This window comes from Engraulis encrasicolus, chromosome 11, assembly GCF_034702125.1.
Source record: "Engraulis encrasicolus isolate BLACKSEA-1 chromosome 11, IST_EnEncr_1.0, whole genome shotgun sequence".
In the NCBI taxonomy this organism is placed as follows: Eukaryota; Metazoa; Chordata; class Actinopteri; order Clupeiformes; family Engraulidae; genus Engraulis; species Engraulis encrasicolus.
In genome coordinates this window covers 27694003-27716543 of record NC_085867.1, presented here as the reverse complement: position 1 = coordinate 27716543, position 22541 = coordinate 27694003, and the positions used below count along the sequence as shown (strand labels likewise).

Sequence of the window (22541 nt, the reverse complement as noted above, 5' to 3'; positions counted from 1 at the left end):
AAAGGAAGAATCACCAATAACACAAGCATATACAGCAGCACCACCAATGTGACTAATATCAGTATCTTAGGGAGATGTGATCAAAGGGGAAAACAGCATACAAGAGACACTGAAAAGTACATGTATACAGGTTGAAAACTGAGATCAAGACCAACCATAGGGATCTCTTCCTCCCCAGCAGGTAGTTTTCGTAGATGATGCCGGCGATCGTTCTGCCTTTCCCCACACCAGCTCCGTCCCCAATCAGGTACGCCGCCCGGTCTTCGTTAGGAAGGAATGTCTCGTGTTGCTGTTGAAACGAACACACGAACGAACACGCACGCGCGCGCGCGCGCACACACACACACACACACACACACACACACACACACACACACACACACACACACACACACACACACACACACACACACACACACACACACACACACACACACACACACACACACACACACACACACACACACACACACACACACACACACACTACATTTACTAATAGCACATCAGAGTCACATTAGTGCTCTGACAGTAGACTGTAATACTGCCTCCACTGAGTGCCAAGCCATGCCAGCCTGCCAGAATCAATCTGATCTACAGCACACAGACATTTTCAATCAATGCCAGCTGAATGTGATCACTCGGGGGAGCATTTAGCCACACCACTGCAACTGAAGCACATGTAGTGTGGCCGTTTACAGGATACAGGACTGTTTTGGATGGTCCCATCATGTGACATGAGACCCAGTGGCTCTGATCACCTCACCTGGTTGGCATAGGTAATGGAGAATGGGCATAGGGTTCTTGCAGTATACTGTTCTGACTTTTTTAGACCCTGCGGGAACCCTGTGACAGGTGTAGGTTATGTCTCACCTGGTTGGCATAGACAACAGATAATAGCGCATCATCACCCGGTTGGCATAGGTGATGAACAATAAGGCCTCACCTGGCTGGCCTTGACATTATCTCACTTGGTTAACATAAGTAATATCACCTCAACTGACGGACATAGCTAATACATCAAAGCCGTGCTTAGTGGTTAGGGAGTTGGTCTTTCAATCTGGGGGTTGTAGGTTCAAATCCCACCTGATCCCTTCTTACACGGCTGAAGTGCCCTTGAGCAAGGCACCTGACCCTCTCATTGCTCCAAGGCCTGTAACCAATACCCCGTTATATCTGTAAGTCACTTTTGGTAAAAGCATCAGCAAAGTGTAATGTAATTTAATGCAATATCAGCTCACCTAGCAGACGTAGGTCGTAGGTAGTAAGTAATAGGTAATAGGGCCAAACCCGGCTGGAATAGGTGATGGGAAATGTATGACATCTGGCTGGTGAAGGTGATAAATAATCTGGCTGGCGTTGGTTATGTCTCACTTGGATTATGTAAGTAGCATCTCACCTGGCTAATGCGAGTAGCATCTCACCTGGCTAATGTAAGTAGCGTCTCACCTGGCTAATGCAAGTTAGCGTCTCACCTGGCTGGCGTAGGTGATGGCCTCCAGCTGCAGGGCGGAGAGCCAGCCCCGGTCGATGGTCTCCTCGTTGATGGCCAGGCGGTACCAGACGTCAGGGGGGTTGACGCTGGACAGAGAGCTGGTCTCCACCACTGGGTCCGGATGCCGCAGCCCTATTCGCACTGGGGGTGGGGGAGAACACAGGAGACACCGTCAAACACAGTAGACCACATCTTATACTGTACATATGTTTTGAAAGACAACAATTTATTTAACCCCTACCATGGTTTGGGGCAAATGCACCCCCAATTACTCATGTTATGTTTATTGCATGTTTACATAGCATTGCCTCGTCATCATATACCAATTTAAAGCTTTCCATCTCGTCTTCCCAGCGATGATACTCTTTTGTCTACAAAATACACTGTGCATCTTTATGCCTCACGTCTTTATGAAGTTGACAGAAGCTTTTGTGTAGAAAACATAAGCCTGACTACCTATAGATGGCTCTGCACAATTTAATGCACACGAGTGTATACTGGCCAATGGACATAAAGAAAGAATTCAACTCCCCACACGACAGACACTGCCCACCAAGGACCACCTCAACCAATCCCCCTACCAAACACAACAGCAACGTCTTCCACCATGTCAACAGGGCCTGCAGTTTCTACCTAGTATGCCCATGTCACAATAAAATGAATATCCTTGTATCTGTCAGGGGGCAGCCATGCTGTAGTGGTTATAGAGTTGGTCTTTCAATCTGGGGTTGTAGGTTTGAATCCCACCTGACCCCTCGATAATACTTCGATCCATGGCTGGAGTGCCCTTGAGCAAGGTACCTAACCCTGCTCCAGGTAATCAATACCCTGGAAAATAATAACTATCAGCTAAGCGTAATGTAATGTAACAGTCAAGTTCTGAGAAGCCAGGGTAAACATATTGCATTACGCGCATGACATTCCTTTCACTCGTTCCCGTTTCTGTTACAAGCCCGTCTGTTCCCATCAGCTCAGCGTGCTGGGCTGTGGAGTAACCCCGTGTGAGGGCTGAATGTCAACATTAAAGCCCACTCACAACCCAAAATATCTCAGTGAGAATGCGAGTGTTGTGGATAGGCGGGCAGGCGGTAAGGTGCTCACGTTTCATTGGCATGTACTCTGCATAGGTCTCCGCATGCCCCAGCTCCTCGTCCTCCTCTTCCTCATGCTCATCTTCATCCTTTAAGTGCGGAATCTGGACACAAGAAGAGCACCGATTACATCAAGCAATCACATCCCAAACACATTATACCCAAACAGTAATGTTTAGTGGAGTATGCTATGAAGCGCGGAATCTAGACATGAGAGCAGCACCGATTAAATCAAACACATCATACTGCATCTCACACAATAGCGCGTAGTAGAGTTAGACATACTTCAGCAACACAGGACATTAAGGACAACCCTTTCTTGTTTTCTTACACAGTCTGCTCAGTACACAACGATACGGTCTATTTAGCCGACTGCTGTTAACAATAAACGTGCTCTGCGATTCTGGTCTTCAGAACAGCAAGTTATCTGGCTATATACGAAAAGGTGGAGCCTGGGACGAAGCGATGCCAGTCAAGACTGCTCTGTTTATTTCCTGAGCACTTTGGATCTCAAGTGATGTCGGCTATGATCATGTCCTCGATTGTAAATGGCTTTGTAGAAAAGCGTCTGCCTAATGCAGTGTAATGTTATGTAATCTTACATTGGTGGGGGAGTAGCTCCTTATCTTGTGATATAAATGAAATGTAATGTCCTGTAATGTAATCTTACATTGGTGGGGGAGTAGCCCCTTATCTTGTAATATAAATGAAATGTAATGTAATGTAATGTAGTGTAATCTTACATTGGTGGGGGAGTAGCCCCTTATCTTGTAATTAGGGGTGGGCAAACATGAAAATCTTTGATCGCATTAACTCAATGACTTTCTGTGATTAATCGCATAGCGCGCGAAACCCAAAAATAATAATAAATCATAAATAAAATAAACAAAAATATTTCTAAAATTAATAAAATAAAATAATGAATAATAATTTGCATATGTACTGTGTAGATAACCTATGTAGGTCTAATATAATATTCCACAATGGAAATGTAGGCTATTTGCCAACCTATCAGTCTAAATGTAGTAGGCTATATGCCTATCCAATGTAGGCCTACTAATGAAACAAATTATTGCATACAATATTCGATGGGGCTATTTAAGATTGTAGGCTACTTAAACTGATATATTAGAAATTATAAACTCAAATTAGGATGGTGTACATGGGCCTACAAGAAAAAAAGAAAAAAAACTTGTCACTTAAAAAAAACTATTTGTTAAAACAGGTTGCCATAGGCGTGCGTCTGTGCGATATGTCCCGCCTTCTCTCACTGTCAAAGACTCCCACCTTCTCTCTTATCTGTCGCTATTTTTAAGGTGTTTTAGCGACTAGAAACTAATTGACTGTCTGTTGGCATTGACAGCAATTACATCTTTCAAAACAATAACGTTGACATGACTAACACTATCTTAAATGCTGACGAAGTTGCCGATGTCGCGAAATCATAGCCTACCATGTTGATGCAGCCTACTATGCACGCACAGCGATGTAGATACCAAAACGTTGCGTGAGGAATGTAATATCTCGCGGTTCGCTTTTAGATCAGGGCTTTAGTAAGTCCGCGTGGCGTTATTGACAGCTGATAGACAGCCAGCACAACAGTAGTTTACCCTTTTCATGCTGACCGTACAATAGACTAACCTTGCGAGCTGCAAAGGCGAGCCACATGCTGCTCGAGAGTTGCGCAAGGAGGACCAGAACTGTGTACCGAACATGTCCATTCAGAAGTTGACGTCCTTCTGTAGGATATGCCTGTTTTGTTTTGACTACTTTTCTAGACATTCTTCTTCTCTGTCAGCAGTCACTGGAAGCAGCAACAAGCGCGCTGACGCTTTCAAAATAAAAGCCACGACCGACGGTCATAAAAGGCAAAAAAAGAAAGAAAAAAAACGACGAAAAAAACCCTGCTGCGTTATAACGTTAACAAAATTGTCGGGCGATATTGACCTCAATAGTTAACGCACCGTTAACGTGTTAACGTTGCCCAGCCCTACTTGTAATATAAATGAAATGTAATGTCCTGTAATGTAATCTTACATTGGTGGGGGAGTAGCTCATTATCTTGTAATATAAATGAAATGTTGTGTAATCTTACATTGGTGGGGGAGTAGCTCCTCATCTTGAGGTCGTCGTTGACCCAGATTCTGGCCACGTCTTTACTGCTCACCTCCTTCTTCATGCCATTGTTTAGATCCGCTGTGAAAAGAAGAGAAATGTTTAGATCTGCGCACGACACGCCTTCACGACGCAGACACACTCACAAACACACGCAGGAACCATCACCAGCCACCCCACACCACCACCACCACCACCAGCACCAGCACCAAAGCCAGAACCAGGAGAAGGAAGCCTTTCTTTAGGCCGCATGACGCCAGGGACACATGCAGGCAAAACCAGCAAAGCAAACAGAGGCGAAATTCAGTGTTCCATTCTCACAGCTCAGCGGTCATCAGGTCGTCACGTCGAATCAAATAGAATGAAACATTTATTTTGTTAATTTGATTGGTCACCACAGTCAAACCTTGTTTGAATAATATTACACTTGGTCGAATATTTTCGCTTCGCTCCTGTTCGCTTGCCTTCGCTTTCCTCATAGGAATGAATGGTTAAGTTTGCTTCGCTTGGCCAAGTTTGCGTGCATGTGTCCCCGGCGTGAGAAGGGAAAAATCATCAATACCTGGTCTATTCACCACCTTAGCAGACAGCACAATTATCTCTGAAAGAAGGAAATTATTCACACTTGATTGACAACAAGTTCACATGCATAACGACAGCCATTATGAGCTGAATAAATGAAGGCATCGAAACAAACAGGGTGAGCATGATGTAATATAAGGCAACCATGAAGTTGACCTGAGCAGACGCACTGACACGGACAGCAGACATGTCGAAGATGAGCAAAACAGACTGGAGAACGCAGAACAGTAGAGCAGCCACTGAGCTCTCCTCAAATCACCATTCACACCTCAGCTCAGGGGCTTTTGACAACCGCAGGGAAAGCAGTCCCTCCAGTTTTTCGCGATTCAGCGATCGCGTGGATTCATGCAAATTCAATGATATTCCGCATAATTTCACGATGCCACGTAATTCCTGTAAAGCCGCATTTTTCCCGCAAAATTTCCCCTTTGTCCCCTTCAACATTCTGTGGAGTTTATTGATTTATATTTTCGTCAAAAAATAAAAATGTGACTACAATACCACCGGAGACGAAAACCAATAGGAAGCATTTTTGTTAATATGTCACTGAAACATTGAAAAATAATTGCCTGCTATTTCGCAAGTCGCGACCCTCATCTCAGCAGCTCCGTGTCTCTCTCCTCCCCACCTCACACATACACGCAGGCGTCGGTGCTGCACATCCGTGACCTTTCTTTAACAGCAGTAGCCTACTTTTCAGTGCAATCCTGGCTGGAAAAAAAGTATTGTTGCCCATTTATCCATGACGAAGAAGTGTATGCAGTCATGAAATAGTGGTGGTGCTGTCGCACAGTAGCAAACATCTTACGTTACATTTTTGCGCAACTTCTCCCCTCTCCCCTGTCGCTTTCATGAGCATGCTACCCGACGGTCGTTGTCTGATCTTTTTTCAATGTTCGCTAATGTTTGTAATTTAAGGGTCTATGTCTATGCGTAGGCACAAGCCTTCTGATAACAATCACTGTAGTGCCGATCGCAAAGGATTCGATCGGAAGTGTGGAGTTTTGCAACTTGTTTCAGTCAAGGACACCGAGATAGGAAGTGAACGGCCCTTCCACGCTTTCACTGTGTTATTGCAATAAAGTCTTGCGAATCCATGCAACCATGCACACAACCATGTCAACGAGAGCGTGTATGCCATCACAACTTTGCATCAAGCAAATAGCCTAATATGCAACAGCTTGCAATACGAGCACGAGAGAGAGAGAGAGAGAGAGAGAGAGAGAGAGAGAGAGAGAGAGAGAGAGAGAGAGAGAGAGAGAGAGAGAGAGAGAGAGAGAGAGACGCGTCTTCCAACAGGTGACATTGTAACGCAATAGGCCTACAACCTGGCTACTGTACCCCGCGACGCTCTTCATTCGCCTACTGGTAGGCTATACCCACAAGTATTTTTTCATAACGCAGTCCTGTTTTCCCCCGAAGTTGTTATAAATATCGACAGAGATTTATGATTGTCGCGGTCATGATTTTTTTTTACACATTGGACGCATTGGCTTATAAAACGCTCTGGCAGTTTTTGACAATATTTTATTGTCAATATTTTATTATTCTATTATATAGGAAGTGTGTTTCTGAATCTCTCTCTCTTTTGTCGTAAGCCTGCTTAGACTGATTGTGGTTTTCAGTTACCAAAAAAACCCAGAAAGGGGTGCAAAATCTTTGCAAAAAATGAGAAAATGCCGCAAAATCTTTGCAAAAAATGAGAAAATGCCGCCACAAAATCAGACATTTTGACTGCAAAAATCACAAAATCCCAGCGCAAAATCCTGGAGGGACTGGGAAAGACAGATACACACACACACAGGCGGGCAGACACACACGCAGACAGAGGAAGACAGCCAGAGAGGCAGACAGACCCACACACACACACACACACACACACACACACACACACACACACACACACACACTCACACACACACACACACACACACACCAAAAGAAAACACAGACCCCGGCCAAAAGACAAAGGGTTATCGTGCGTGTGTGTTTGTGTGTATGTGTGTGTGATAACTGACTGGTGCTGGCGGCGGTGGCGGTGGCCACAGGTGGTGCGATGTCAGCAGGAGGCTTCAGCTTCATGAGTTCCCCCAGGCTGCTGCTCTTCATGCTACTGCTGCTCTTCAGTGCCCCTATTCCTCCTCCTAATACCACTCCTCCTCCTCCCGGACGCAGCAGCTCTCGTAGCTTCACCTGCGGACGCCAAACATACCAGGCAATAGTAGTCAATGTTTGTTTGTTTACATTTATGGCTGATTATGCAGCTGTGGCTATTTCATGGCCAGTACAGGTAATAAAATTCACTTCACATTAAAAATCAACAATGATATAAATAATTGACTAAATGAAATAAAATACATTTTAAAAAGTTCAAAACCTTTAAAAGTGGGAACTAATTAAAAATACCAAACATAGTGTCTTCTTTAAAAAAAAAACTGTTGTCTTTTCCTTCTAAGAGCAGAGCAAGATAGAATATGCACAAAGATCACACAGGGGAGGTTCACTTCCAGTTAGCAAAAAAGCATGAGTGAGTCTAGAGTGTCCAATTCTACACCTTGTGTAGACGACTTGATCATGTCTGCATGAGTTGTCAGCTGTTTCACAGAGTTGCATACATCATGCAGCTTATTTCCAGCACAGTTATACCATTCGGCTTGCCATTAGTAGTCAATGTGGAATAACAAGAGTGCAGTACAAACAAGAAAAACAAGCATGGGAAGGCCCGTGTGTGGAATAACATGGACGCAGAACGCTACAGCAGTGATTCTCAAACTGTAGGCTTTTACAACTCTTCGAAATCATTTTCTTAAAATCAAAATAATATTTGGTGCCGTGTTGCTGCTGACTATTTATTTGAGTTGTATTGATTCAATATTTCAAGTTGGCCCAAAGTTGGAATAGATTGGGAGCCCCTGCAGTACACAGGCAACCATGGGGTGTAATTTTATCAAATAGATTGCCATACTCTACATATCACACTACATCCCCACGCCCTTTCAAAACGTTACTATGCCATACTCAAAGAACGGCTGAAAGTACAGGAGAAAGGTAATACTCAATTATTTAACTTAAGGTTAACTCTATAATATAAAAATATAATAATAATGGCCCACCAAACATGTCTCCAACACAAGCTTCTTCGCCTGAGCGCAACACTTTCTGTGCTTCTGCCACCTTTGGTCTGTTCAGTCTAGGCCTACATCCTCACCTGTTCTCGGTTTGGTGCCGCCACAGAGGTGACGGCTGAGGGGAGGGCGTTGGCCGTGGTCGCTGTGACTCCCCTGACTGCTGCAGTGTTGAGTGTTCGTACGGTGCCTATGGGGTTGACCAGCCGTGTGGTGGTGGCGGTGGTGGTGGCCGCGGCTGTGGCGGAGGGGGCGACTCCTCTGGCGTGCACCACCTTGGTGACGGTGATGCTCTGCCGTGGCGTGGCACCCGGCACGGCAGGCTTGGTGACCACGATGGTGCCGAGCGAGGGCAGCTGGTTCAGCTGGTTCAGGACAAATGTGGTGGTGGAGGGCTGCGGCTTCTGCTGATGGAGGGAAGGAGACAAAGACGCGCGCACACAAGCACACGCACACGTCATTAGAATGGTGTTCAGGTGTGTGGGAAGGTGTGCATCTGAAGGCAATGCTGAGGGTGCAGGCGTGAGTGTGTGTGTGTTACTCTGAAGATGATAGTGGGGGTGGTGGATGCCAGTGTGGGGGTCTGTGTGTGTGTTACTCTGAAGATGATAGTGGGGGTGGTGGATGCCAGTGTGGGGGTCTGTGTGCGTGCGTGCGTGCGTCTTACTCTGAAGGTGATAGTGGGGGAACTGGGGTCAGTGTGTGTGCGTGTGCGTGTGCGTGTGCGTGTGTGTGTCTTACTCTGAAGGTGATAGTTTGGGTGCTGGGTGTGGGGCTCTGTGTTGGTTCCAGGCGTACGATCCCTGCAGCCTCTGCTGCCAAACCCACGCCATCCAGAGCACTGACTGATACAGACTACACACACACACATGAAAAAACACACACACACACACACACACACACACACACACACACACACACACACACACACACACACACACACACACACACACACACACACTCAGGTTAATACAGATGAGGCTAAAGATCATGGAGTCCACCTGTGAATATCATGGTGGTAAGGTGACTTGTGTTATTAACACATTATCACATCATTTATGTTTCTTATAATGTATAATTCCAGTCAGAAAGAAGACATGTTTATTGCTGGAACGTTTGCTAGGTGTGTCAGACAACACCTGTATCTCTCTCTTGGTCACTAATTCACTAATATCACCCAGGAGGTCTGCAGATTTACCAATAGTGCTATAATTGTTGACATGTTGGGGAGTGTGCTAGGGGCCCATAATAATTTACTTACTGTTATTGTTGTTATTATTATATTGTTGTTATTTACGTGTGTAGGTGCGAGGGAAGGGGCTGTGTCCTAGGGGTCCATAATAAACATTTACTTTTACGGTTATTGTTATTATCATTATATTGTTGTTGTTGTTGTTGTTATTTACCTGTGTAGGTGCGGGGACAGGAACAGCATCCTGGGGGTCCAGGTCGAACAGGTCATTGGGGCAGATGCCGCTCTCACTCAGAGCCGCCAAAAGCAAATCCTGCCCAGGATCCATCATCTGCAGCACAAGGGGAGAAGCAGAGGGGAGACAAGACGCCATGAGAAACAGCACCACAGCAACACCCAAAACTCAATTAGTACTAAATTAGTCCTGTGTCACTCTAAAGATGCATAGCACATGGCAGTGAGCTGGACACATCATCTACACCAGTGGTTCTCAACATTTTATAAACAAAATGCCCTCATCAGAAGCCTGCCAACGCTCCCCCTTCGCCTAACCATAAGCCCGCCATAACCCACCTTAGTATTAACCCATTGTGTCCTGGAGCGACATATACACTGCATTTAAGTTGTTGAGATTTGAGCTGTTTTCTTAAAATTGTAGGTATGTTAGAGGTGAATGAACACATTCTAGAGCAAAATGAAGGTTCTGCCTTTGAAATGCAACTTATTTCATGTTTTTATGTGCTTCGGAGGCTGAGATATTTAGGTTTTAATAGGGAGAAGGCACCTTTTCCCAAAAAAGGGCTTAGGCTAAAATTGGTTAAAAACTAATGACCTGCACTTGCAACTGAGTGCCACCCATCAGCTGCCCCTTTCTCAACACACCCCAATAGCTCCAAAACGCCCCCTGGGACAGCTGTAGACTAGAGCCCCTGTGGAGAAACACTAATCTACAGCAAGGGGAGACCAGAAGGAAGACAAGACACCGTGAGAAACAGTACAAAAAGGCAAATAAACTGTTGCTAAACTGGTACCCCTCAGGTCACCCATGAGACGTGCAGCGTGGCACATGGCCGTGAGCTGCATCAGTCGTCCACAGTAGGGAGACCAGACAGAATCCACCACGTCAACATAACAACATGATGTCAAGTTTTGAATGTGTGCACCCTGCCCAAAACGACGGGAAGTAGTTATTTTGACCAAAGTGACTAACAGAGGAGAAGAACATGATCCAAAATATGTGTATACAAAGAATGTGTTGGGACCAAGTGCTTATGGATGTTGCTACTAATGGGAGCAAGAGTATTTGCAACAACAACAACAATCACAGCAGCACATCCCAGCAGCTCATAGTGCTCCTACCCCTTCTGCGTTTTGGGCATTTCTGCAGCAGTAGCCTCATGGTTAGGGAGGCGATCTTAAGATCAGAGGGCTGCGGGTTCTAATCCCACCATAACCCTCCCTACACCTCCATCCATGGCTGAAGTGTCCTTGAGCAAGCTCCAGGCCATTGCTCCAGGCACTGTAACCAATAATCTGTAAATATATTACAGCTAACTGTACAGCCAAGTCTATTGTAATGCAATGTAATATAAAGTAATGTATGTTGCTGGACACCTAACTTTCCTTCAGGATTAATACATTCCTCTACTCGTCCTGTCCCCGTCACTCCTGAGATGACTAGCACATGGACCCCTGGCCCAGCAGCAGCAGCACACATGGCCGAGGAGGTACCATGCTCCTCACCGCTACTGCTGCTGTCCACACGCTCAAGACGGACTCTAATACATTATGAACCATACAACACTTTAAACTTAACCAGCGCACACCAAGTGGTGCTGTCGCATGGAACACATTAGCAAAAGGCGACCTTACCGTGACATGAGACTCGAAAGAAACCGGTTAGTTCTCTGAGTGGAATACCCAGAGGGGAAGGTAATTGGCAAGGTCGTTGCGCGCTTACTTACAAACACAACAAGATCCCTGGCCTTCACACAGCCTACCTACATATTTCATTTGGCGTGTACCCTTTCACAACCAGCCCTGTTTCCATTTAAAATGTTCCACGATTCCTGCGACCTAGCAGCCTGGAACAAAAGCTCGCAAGGCATTTCGAGCCTTGCTCGTCTAGACTTTAGTCTGTGTTTATATTGGACTGGCGGCGCAGCGATGTAAAGTAATTGGCGCGTGGATGTGTACGGCTAATTGATAACCTACCAAATCGCTCATCATTTCTGGAACCGGGGGACTCCGACCTCCTCACCGACACAAATCAACACGAGGGGAACATTAAGTGACATGCATGAGCAACACACATCGCTGGAAGTACCATACACTCGAGCACGTGTTTGCAGATACTTGCGGTACTTCCTGGTCTGACGCAGCTGGCTACCAACCCAGATAGATAGCTGGGCCACAAACCGCTCCATCAACCAATGCAATATTGGCCGAGCTAACGTGTCTTGTAATGTCTCGTGCAACCAAGGTAAAGATACAAAGCGCACGTACGCATAACTGCCGATGTCGAAAGGGTAGAACGCCACTTACAATAGGTAAATAAAAGCCAAGACCAAGGGGAAGCACGTTAACATTCCCAAGCCTAGGCACTAAGGATGTACACGATCACAATAATAACAATCAATGTCAACTTTAGGCACTCTCTCTACCACAACACTGACAATATCTCGCTGCCCGACCACCAAGTCCACCAACATCAAAGGCCTCTTTGACACAAACATGCCACAATAATAATCACGTTTGACAAGTCACCAGTGGACACGCGAGTGATAGATGCTTAATGCCGCCAATAACAAATAACACCAACGAATAACTTACTACGAGTCTTCCCAAGATTTACCCATAAGAGCCAATGCTAGACGAATTTATGTTTTTCTTCAATCGACAGAATCTATGAGCTATGTAGGTTGGTGTTACTGTGCTTTCGATTAGCAAGCAAGACATTGGGACGTTAATCGACAGTTAGAAGCTACCTATGTTCACATAGCAACATCAACGGTAGTTGTCAAACTTGACAAACATCGCAAAGACATTACAAGAGCCCGGTCTTTGTTTAACACAATTTACGTTGAATGCGGTATCCACTGGACCATACAAGACAAGACAATCCTGCCCTCTAAAATGTATTCAAAATAACTGTTTAGTTCGTCCTACTGATGTGCCCAGTCACCTCGTAGGTAGGAGCTAACGTTTGCTACCAACTGCTAGAGTTAGCTCCTGCTAACGTCAGGAACAACCTAAACTAAGGGATGAAAACAAAATATCAGGGACACAAAAACTACTACTGTGTGTAATGTAAGTTGTAAGCCCACACTTTAAATCCCATCTGACTTTACAAGACAAGAAATAAGACAGGCAATCTCACTTGGCGTTCGAGGCTCCCACTTGTCTCTGCAGTAGTGAGGATGTTCCTCCTTGTCTGTGCTTGTTTGCTAACTACCTGCCGCCATCTTTACCAAACGGCAAAAATCGCGTGCAGGTCACGTGATACTGCGCCCAAATCAGAAGATTCCCTAAGCCAAATCCCGTTTCTTTTTCGCCGTTGTCGAGCTAGTAAGCGTTTGTATATAAGGCATTGCGAATCCACTTCAATTAAATCGAAGCAACCCCGTAAACTTTGCATATTTTAATCAAAACGGATTCGAGAAGCAGAGAGCTTATCCCAGGTCACGTGACGACACCGCCTTCTCCAGGAAATTACGTCAATCGTCTGCTCTTTCAGATGTCAGGATGACTTTGCCCGAGCCATGCTAGTGAGGTCAAAATGTTCATTTATTTATTATTTTAATCGCAGTTGTTTCTTTCAAGTGTTACATACAATCGTTTTTAAAGGCACATTAAAAAGCACGATTTAGGTATATTTTGGCTTATAATTATGGTAACCATAGTAATGTAGCCAAGGAGGAACGGACAGTACACTTCCTACTCAGGTGTTTAGCGTAAATAACGAAAGTTTTGTTTCCTTTTCCCCGGTGGCTCCGCCTGGCGGCCAATCCTTGCACTGTTGCTGATGTAAACATAGCGTAGCTGTTCTTTAAATGTTCACATGCTCCACACCCGTGAATGAGTTGAGCCGAGAACATGGCGGCACGAAAACTGTGAAAACTGTTTCTAAAACGGAACATCAAACGTAGCCAATGAAGGAATCTCTTTTGGGTTCAGGAACAAGGTGAAGCTTTGGGGGATGTCTCCGTTCTATCCTTGGAAAACGGGAATCATCAAGACACAGGGCGGCTTACTGGGTTAATAACAAAGTAAACCAGGACTGTACTCTGAAGAAAAGGGCAGGGAAAACAAAGCTGACATGAACGGGGTATGTGTCATCACTTCAGTCTTTTAGTGCTTTGATCTTAGTTACATGTGTATTGGTACTGCTAACGATGGCCGATTGAACCTATGAGCCTATTTGCCAATTCTGGTTTGACATGCACGGCTTTGGATGGTTTATTTGTTAAAAATAAATTAAGGCAGTCATTGAATTACTCATAGCCTTGAACGTCTTTCATTGTTGGTGGATGAACGATTCCCTGACCTATGGGTTTAACTAAACTATACACCGAAAATGGTAGGTAATAATAATTATGTTAATAGAAATGTGTTTCGCAGACCTTGCAGAACTAGCTTGCTAGCAAACAATTAGCAACAAGAAAAATACAAGGCCCGGATGTTGTGGGTGTGTTTACAAGTACTGTACTGTCAGAAGGTCTTCAACAAAGTGAATGTACTGGTCTTGCTTGTTTTGTTTTTTACAATCTCCATAATATCAGTTATATGTTTTTTTATATTCTGTCTGCTGTCTTTGACTCTTTATGTATTTTTAATTTTTTTTAATTTTAGGACTTCTTATGCAATGGACATTCCACACTTCCAAATTACTTAATCCACCGCAACAGTAAAACATTACATGAAGAAGCAGTCATCACAGAATGCAGGTCGCAGGCACAAGCAGAGAGTATGGGTAAATCTCCATCAGTCATCTTTAATCCACTGCACTGTTTTTATACTGTGTCATTGAAGGCGGTGTTGTAAAATGTAAATGTGAAGCATTCCACTCACTGTTACACATGTGTAATATGTGTATATTTACATAACTGATGAATTTGTTAAGTTTTAGGGGAAATTATTTATTTGAATTATGCGGCCCTTCAATATGAGTCTTGTATCCACTCTTGTGTATTGCACTGATAGGCATGTCAGTAAGCCTGATCCAGATCCACCTGTGCTGTGCATGCGTGCACGCGCATGCATGCGTTGAACTGCGTGCAGAAGGCATACTACAGTGAGATTTTTTTCCAGTTGTGTATGTGTGTGCACTACGCTACACAAGTAGAGAAACTGATAGAGATCCTGTAGGAGATTTGGATAATGGCATAGTTAACTTCATCCTGTCTGTTTTACTGATCTGCAGCTAGACGCCATAATGACCTTGTTCCTCTGGGTTTACTCATATAACGGTAGAAGGCATGTCATAGTGAGCTCTATTGTACTGTATGAGTTTGCTGATCTACAGGTAGAAGACATGCCATAGTGAGCTCTACTGTGTTGTAATGTAATACTGAGAAGACATAAAAGGGCTCAACGCACTCAGGAGACTGTACAAACAATGTTACTCAGGTGCTCATATGTAGCGGGTGAAGTGTAAGTCCAAAAAAAGAGGGGGGAGAGGAGCAGAGGCACTCTGAGATTTGAGAAATATTTTTTAAAGCCTTTAATGTAACATAGCAAATTTGTTTAGAAACACATGGACCTACGTGTTGCGGCCATATTGGCCTTCATCAGGGCATGTAATGTAATATGTGTTTTATTTCCTCCATCTAGACTGCATGCCATAGTGAGGTCTACTGAATATGATTTCTTATCTACATAGTGAGCTCTGCTGTGTGTGTCTTCTACAGGTAGAAGACATGATTAGCAGTGAGCTGTACTGTGTGTGTGTTGTTTTCTTATGCACTGTGTGTGTTTTCTTGTCTACAGGTGGACGGCATTGTGGTATTGTGTGTGTGTTGTTTTCTTATGCACTGTGTGTGTTTTCTTTAACTACAGGTAGACGGCATGCCATCGTGAGTCCGGAGTCGGACGATATGAACGATGAGGAGGCGGAGGCGTGGCCGTGTGATGGCGAGGACGAGGAGGAAGGGGTGTGGCCATGCGAGGGAGACCGCCTCCCCCTGCAGCCCTACTGCAGCCCCTCTGTGGAGGTCGCCGCCCAGTTTGCCTCCCGACCCTTTAACCACGCCCACGCCCACCCCCACGCCAGGGAGCCGCGTCGCAAGATGAAGACCAAGAGAGTCTCGCAGAGGAGGTATGTAACTTCCTGTTTGTTTGTTTGCTAGCTTTACCTGTTTTTGTTTACTCTTTGCTGTGCAGAAGATGAAGATATGTGTAAGATGGAAGAACTGGTCCATATATGATGGATGTATTCTGTAAAATAATTCAATACTATACGTGTGACCTTTCATTGATCTTTTTTTTCTAATTCTTCCATGTTGCTGCACATTTTATTGACATATCAGAATTGCTGCATTTTATTTGTACAATACCCCTGTACTTAACTTGACATTACTTCTTCTAGTGAAAAGAGAAATTCCACAAACCATAAGGTCACAGACTACTTCCCTGTAAGACGAAGCTCGAGGAAGAGCAAGGCTGAGTTGGAGGTAAAGTGCATCTGAATATTTATAGCATGCAGGAAATGGTTTAGTTGAGTATTTTAAAGTAGTCAGTGAGTGTGATATGATTTGGTTCTCCTAGGCTATAAGTTCTATATTACTTGCTGAAGTAAAGTACATTATCGGCCCAGTGTTGTAATTACTGTCTTGTGTCGCCTTGGAAGATTTCTGATGCACTGAATAATTTAGGCTTAAAGTGAAAATACAATTTTATGTCTGATGTAAAATTGTTTGCAACTTGTGTAATAATAACTATGTAATTGGTCCCTACACCAAGTGAGTTATTAATGTGTTATAAATGAATGTCAGTCTGTAATAATCTCAAGTCAATGGCTCATCCCCATCTATAGTTATTTAAGATTCAGTTGCCACAATGTGTTGTGTGATGTACCGTATATCATTATAAATACAGTAGTAAACTCTCAATGGCCTTGTTTACATGATACATTTAATTCTGAATAAAAAACAATTCCGCTTTGAAAACATCATGTAAACACTTCAGAATTCAGAATTAAATGAAAGTGCAATGTAAAAGTGACCAAACTATTTCATTCGGAATTATTCATTCGAAATTTAAACCAGGCCAGTGTGTTGTGATGCATAATAAGAATAAGCATAATCTATAGGGACACCTTACAACAGTAAACGATAGCAATACCTCAGAGTAGTATTCCAAGAACATGGTTGTTTGATCAACCTCTCTAGGTTACCTGCATGAAGTCTGCTTTCTCAAAATAGAGGGGTTCCCCAACATTTTCCAACCTGGGGCCCACTTGAAATTTCCACAAATGTTCAATAACAACACAGCAGCACATTTTATTTAGATTTTTCGGAAATTATTTTAGTGCACATTTGGAACGCCTTGGCGGCCCACCAGTGGGCCCGGGCTCACGATTTGAGAATCACTGTGCTTATTGTTAGCCCACAGTTGTCATTTAGTCAGGAAAATAAGGACTCTAGGCTCTTAGATGATTTACCACTACCCCAATGTTAACTGAACCTGGATTACTACTCAGCCAGGTTCCTGGAATACTCCTCAGGTCTGATAGTTTTCTTCTGTTAGCTTCATCAGCTTCCTGATAAGGTGTAGATGTACATTACACTAACTGAGTTAAAAGTAACGTCCAGCTCACGTCGGTGTGTCCCTCCAGTGTGAAGAGAAGAAACACATCGACGAGCTGATCTTGAAGGGGATTGAGAACGGCATGACGGTAATGTTTACACTTTACACACTCCCCTCCATCGTGCTGCTCTCTGTCTCTTCACACACACACACACACACACACACACACACACACACACACACACACACACACACACACACACACACACACACACACACACACACACGTGCATGTGCACTTCACTTCACTTATTTATCATGACTTAACTTATTTATAAAAAAGCATGCAAAGAATTTTAGTCTCATACAATAAGATGTGGTAAAGTAATTAATGATCATAACACAACAATACATTGATTACATTTGAAATTACATTACACTTAGCCAGATGTGGAAGAAGTACTGAATTAATGTACTTAAGTAAAAGTACCTTGCGAAAAAATTACTCAAAAGTCCTAAGTACTAACTTTTAAATGTACTTTTTAGTACAAAAGTACAATTAGGCCCTACTCGTGCAATGACTGTCTTTCTCCATGTCTGCCTACTTGATCCAATAAGAAAAAGTTTCTGCAACGGTTTTGGGTTCTATTTGAACATGACTATGGGGAGTCCTGTTAATGTTCTTTAAAGTATCTTTTCTATCTGGGTGTCAGTTTGGAAGAGGGGCTTGGTCCCGCCTCCCTGCCCGCAGCTGAGGCTACTCAAATATCCACAAAACACAACAGGAAAACCTAGGATAAATGTAACTAGTTACAAAGTCTTCTTCTAGAAATGTAAGGAGTAAAAAGTACAAGTAATTGTCAAAAAATGTAATTGTGTAAAAGAAAAAGTCTGCATTTTTATTTTTACTCAAATAAAATTCCAGAAAAAGCTACTTAAGTACAGTAACAAAGTAAAAATACTTAGTTACGTTCCACCTCTGCACTTAGCTGACGCTTTTATCCAATACAGTTATTTACAGGGTATTGGGTACATTCCCTGAAGCAATGTAGGGTTAGGTGCTCTCCAGCCAAAGTGTAGGGCAGTGGGTTCTGAACACGGCAGTACTGCAGAGGTTGCAGACAGATTATTATTTATGACCTTTCCATACATTGTTAGTAAGAATATTCCCTTTGATGGGTAATAAATGTTATCTTTCCTGTGGTTTACATTATAATCTAGCAGAAAACATGTATTTGGGTCAAAGACGTGCAAAATGCCATTGTCATTCAGTGTAACGGATACCTTCTGCTGACTGTAACGGTAAAAAAACATGATTTTTAAATTGTTTCAAGTGAATGGATGACAGGCTTTCATGAATTCTCTGGAAAAATAAATAAATAATTTAAAAAATTACAGTTACAGTCAGCAGAAGGTATCCGTTACACTGAATGACAATTTCATTTCGCACGTCTTTGATCCATTTGCATTTGGAAAATGAGAGGTGGGGGTCGCGAAAATATCCTCAGGTCCAAAAGGGGGTCAAAGCAGAACAATTTTGGGAACCACACTGGTATAGGTAGAGGTAAGGGTGGGATTCGAACCTTCAACCCTCTTATCTTAAGACCACCTCTCTCCCTAATCACAGTTGACCCAAACAATAAAAAGAATCTTGAATCTTGAACACGCTGTATGTGAGAGCCAGGTACCCATCTAATGGTCCCCGTGTTGTGTGTCTGGTGCCCAGGTGGAGCACATCGAGGGGAAGGGCCGGGCGGTGTTTGCCACCCAGCGCTTCCAGAAGGGCCAGTACGTGGTGGAGTACCATGGAGACTTGTTGCAGATCACCGACGCCAAGAAAAGGGAAGCCGCCTACGCACAGGACCCCGCCACCGGGTGCTACATGTACTACTTCCAGTACCTGGACAAGACCTACTGGTACGTACCCATGTGTACTACTTTCAGTACCTGGACAAGACCTACTGTTCCGTACCCATTAGGTATTGGAAATGGGTTCACGATTCGATGCGCATCACTATACACACGCCACGATGCGATACTATCACGATGCATTGCGACACATGTATTATTACGATGCATTGCGATATTTACTTCACAAATTTTCCTTTTTCACCTTTGCCAACATTATATAATAAAAATATCAATAAAAACTGTGATAGTTTATATGTAGAATAGGTTGCAAAAGGCTAATTAAGTTTCAAAATAATAATGATCATGATTTGAAGCTTGGGAGCACTACTGTATCACTTCATATCATGTGGCTATTTTCTGGACTAAACGGTAAAGGAACTTTGAAAAGACACATCACGATACTGCGCTCTTGCATTGCGATACAGTATCGTCACTGCGTATCACGAGTAATCACGATCCGATTCAGTATCGTCCCAGCCCTAGTACCCATGTGTACTACTTTCAGTACCTGGACAAGACCTACTGGAAGATCCACTTCCTGTAATTTCAATACTGTAGTAATGGCCCATTCCAGACGCAAAACAAACTAGTAGGAGGTCACACTTCTCCTACCTGGATATTTCAGCTCCCCTTTCCTGACTGTTGAAGTGGGAGTTCTACAACCATGGAAACCGCCGCGGTTGAGCTGCCTTTAGCGAGGTGTTTTGATACGAGCCAAAAGAGCCATAATAGCTATTATTCTGTCATATGTTACATTTATGTTGACACAATATCATGTAATAACATGAAGAATGTGTTGAGTTAAAATGGTTGTGTTTGGAACAGCTGCACAAAAGACAAATTAAGTTTCACTTATTTCTTGACATTTTATATAACTGCTTCCTGGGCATCGCCATTATCATCCGACTTCAATTTGTTGAGGTGGGAGTAGTGGGAGTCCCCCCGACTTCGCTACTTGGAGCTTCCACTTCGACTGGCATTCCAGAGCATTTTTTGTTGTAGGAGGTTGGATAAGTGTGATCTCCTACTAGTATGGATTGGGACTGGAATGCACCATCAGGCCTACTGTTACATTCTCAATTTGATTGGTTTTATCATATACAGGTTGTGGCAAAAAATATGGGATGCATTTTAAATATTTACACCCTGAAGAACTATAAAGCTGATAGACTGCCACCCCACGGTGTAAGATAGTTTATTGTAGATTGTAAGTTGTTACATACACTGCTTATTAATATCAGTGCTGTGTGTGTCCGTATATTGGTATAACATACAGTATTTAGTGTTGTATATTGTTACTTACAGTTAAGTATTTAACGTGTCCGCATATTGTTACAGTCCCATGTGTCGTACATGTTGTACAGTCCCATGTGTTGTAGAGTCCCATGTGTTGTACAGTGTTGTGCGTGTTTGTTCCCCAGTGTGGATGCCACCAGTGAGTCAGGCCGCATGGGTCGGCTTATCAACCACAGCAGGACCGGCAACTGTCACACCAAACTCCACGACATCAACGGAATACCTCACCTCATCCTGGTGGCGTCGCGGGACATCGACAAGGGCGAGGAGCTCCTGTACGACTACGGAGACCGCCGCAAGTCCTCCATCGCCGCTCACCCCTGGCTCAAACAGTGAGGGGCCCCACAGCCCTGGCTAGCCTGGCTAGGGCCCCCCCATCACCCATGGCTACAACACTGAGCCCCCCCCATCACCCCTGGCTAGGGCCCCCATCAACCATGCCTACAGTACTGAGGGCCAGGAAGGGAAGCAAACCCATGCCCTTGCCCACTCCCATGCCCACGTCTGGTTTCTATGAGCGTTTTTAATGTTATTATTATTATTATTATTATTATTGCCTTAGGGAACAGAATGTGTTGAGGACGCTGTGTTTGTGGCTAGCAGCAGCTCACTCTTTAGTTCAAGGTACATATTCTAAATGTCCGACATTATTACTTTTAAAATATTTATCTTGCTCCCGATAAATGCTAGGTTGTTTTTTTTGTTTTTGTTTTTTTGTGGACACATTTCGTTTTGTATATTTTATATATGAGTAGATAAGTGCTTCCAGGGCATGCAGTGTTAGTCTAATATATTCTGCATTTTTATAAATATTTTCTTAATCAAGTCTGTATTACATGTTTAGCAATAACAATGTCTGGTGTACAAACATCAGTGTGACAGACGCGGAGAAAAGATGCAACCAAACCCCTTTTAACTGCTTCACACACCAACTGGAATGTCTTACCCACCTGTAGCACACATGACTGCAGACCGTACCGTATGTGGGACTAGCTTTGCTCCGTGTGGCGTGTGTGTCACCAACCTGAGTAAACCTTTGGCTCTTAATAACAACGCTGATCTGTCCCCGGACCCTGCACTGCCTGACAGTGTGTCAAGGAATCTTTATGCTGGTGCGGAGGGACGAGTCATTAAAAAAATGTTTTTATGTAAACTTACTTACACTGTGGTATGTTTGGTTCTGTTTTCTAATGAACGATTGCCTTTACTCCTGCTGTATATGCTGTGCTCTTTCATAGCAAGCTTGGTACCACTAGATTAGTAATACATCACTGATATTCAGTGTTGGGACAGTTACTCAAAAACTGTAATGCATTACTGATTGCATGTTACTGTCTTTTCAAAATAATCCCTTACAATACTATATTTAAAATGTAAGGTATTACATTTCTTTTGCATTACTTTAGTTACTTTCGCCAAAAGAACTGTAGGCCTAGATATGGATCTGGCAATTTATTAGTGTAAATCAAGCTCATGAGTCATGACTTTTTCACCTCCCATCCACGAGGTGTTTTTGGCAGCATGTAGACTAAAAACTACCAGGTTCAGGAATAGCTTCTTTCTGACCCACCACACTGAATTCTACTAAAATCCAGGTCCTTGTAATGCATTTGTAACTTGTGTAATTTAGCAATGTAACTAAGTAATATTACAGATTTTTGCCCTGTACTGCCTGACATTACTGCATTACATCAAAAAGTAATGCATTACAGTAATTAATTACTTTTGTAATGCGTTACTCTCAACACTGCTGATATTTAGTAAATATTTGCACACTTAGAACATATCATCATTAATCACCATACTGTATGTAGTGTCTAAGGTGGCTTCTTGGGACAGGAAAAGCAGGACACTGAAATACAGCGTGTGCACCAAATTAAAGTGTAGTAAAATCTGTGCCACATCCCAAACGTCTTTTGTAAAGAATACGATTAAAACATTTACACATTAAATGGACTTAAAATCAATGCAGTATGGCCTTGCATTGC

The 22541-nt window shown here is 43.4% G+C and overlaps 2 protein-coding genes across 5 annotated transcripts in view; one reads left to right on the top strand and one right to left on the bottom strand.

Annotated features, from left to right (window-relative positions):
* Positions 1–13289, bottom strand: part of sbno1 (strawberry notch homolog 1 (Drosophila)) — a 39302-nt gene extending 26013 nt beyond the window's left edge. Inside the window, exons 1-10 of one of the 4 annotated variants that reach the window (XM_063210333.1) lie at positions 12980–13289; positions 9815–9931; positions 9150–9263; positions 8492–8815; positions 7302–7476; positions 5264–5302; positions 4682–4782; positions 2597–2690; positions 1476–1636; positions 156–289 (exon numbers count right to left, since the gene is read on the bottom strand). In XM_063210333.1, the coding sequence (XP_063066403.1) occupies positions 156–289; positions 1476–1636; positions 2597–2690; positions 4682–4782; positions 5264–5302; positions 7302–7476; positions 8492–8815; positions 9150–9263; positions 9815–9931 (1259 nt within the window). In that variant the 5' untranslated portion in view covers positions 12980–13289. Of the gene's footprint in view, positions 1–155; positions 290–1475; positions 1637–2596; positions 2691–4681; positions 4783–5263; positions 5303–7301; positions 7477–8491; positions 8816–9149; positions 9264–9814; positions 9932–11814; positions 12933–12979 lie in introns of those variants that run through there. The other 3 variants (XM_063210331.1, XM_063210332.1, XM_063210335.1) reach the window with 3 other exon arrangements.
* A 307-nt stretch (positions 13290–13596) lies between these two features.
* On the top strand, positions 13597–21710 carry kmt5aa (lysine methyltransferase 5Aa). Its single transcript, XM_063210330.1, has 7 exons — positions 13597–13927; positions 14452–14572; positions 15658–15916; positions 16187–16271; positions 17435–17494; positions 19073–19263; positions 20679–21710. The coding sequence occupies exons 1-7, from the start codon at positions 13919–13921 to the stop codon at positions 20887–20889; spliced, it is 936 nt and encodes a 311-aa protein (XP_063066400.1). The 5' UTR covers positions 13597–13918; the 3' UTR covers positions 20890–21710.
* The last annotated feature ends 831 nt before the right edge of the window (positions 21711–22541 follow it).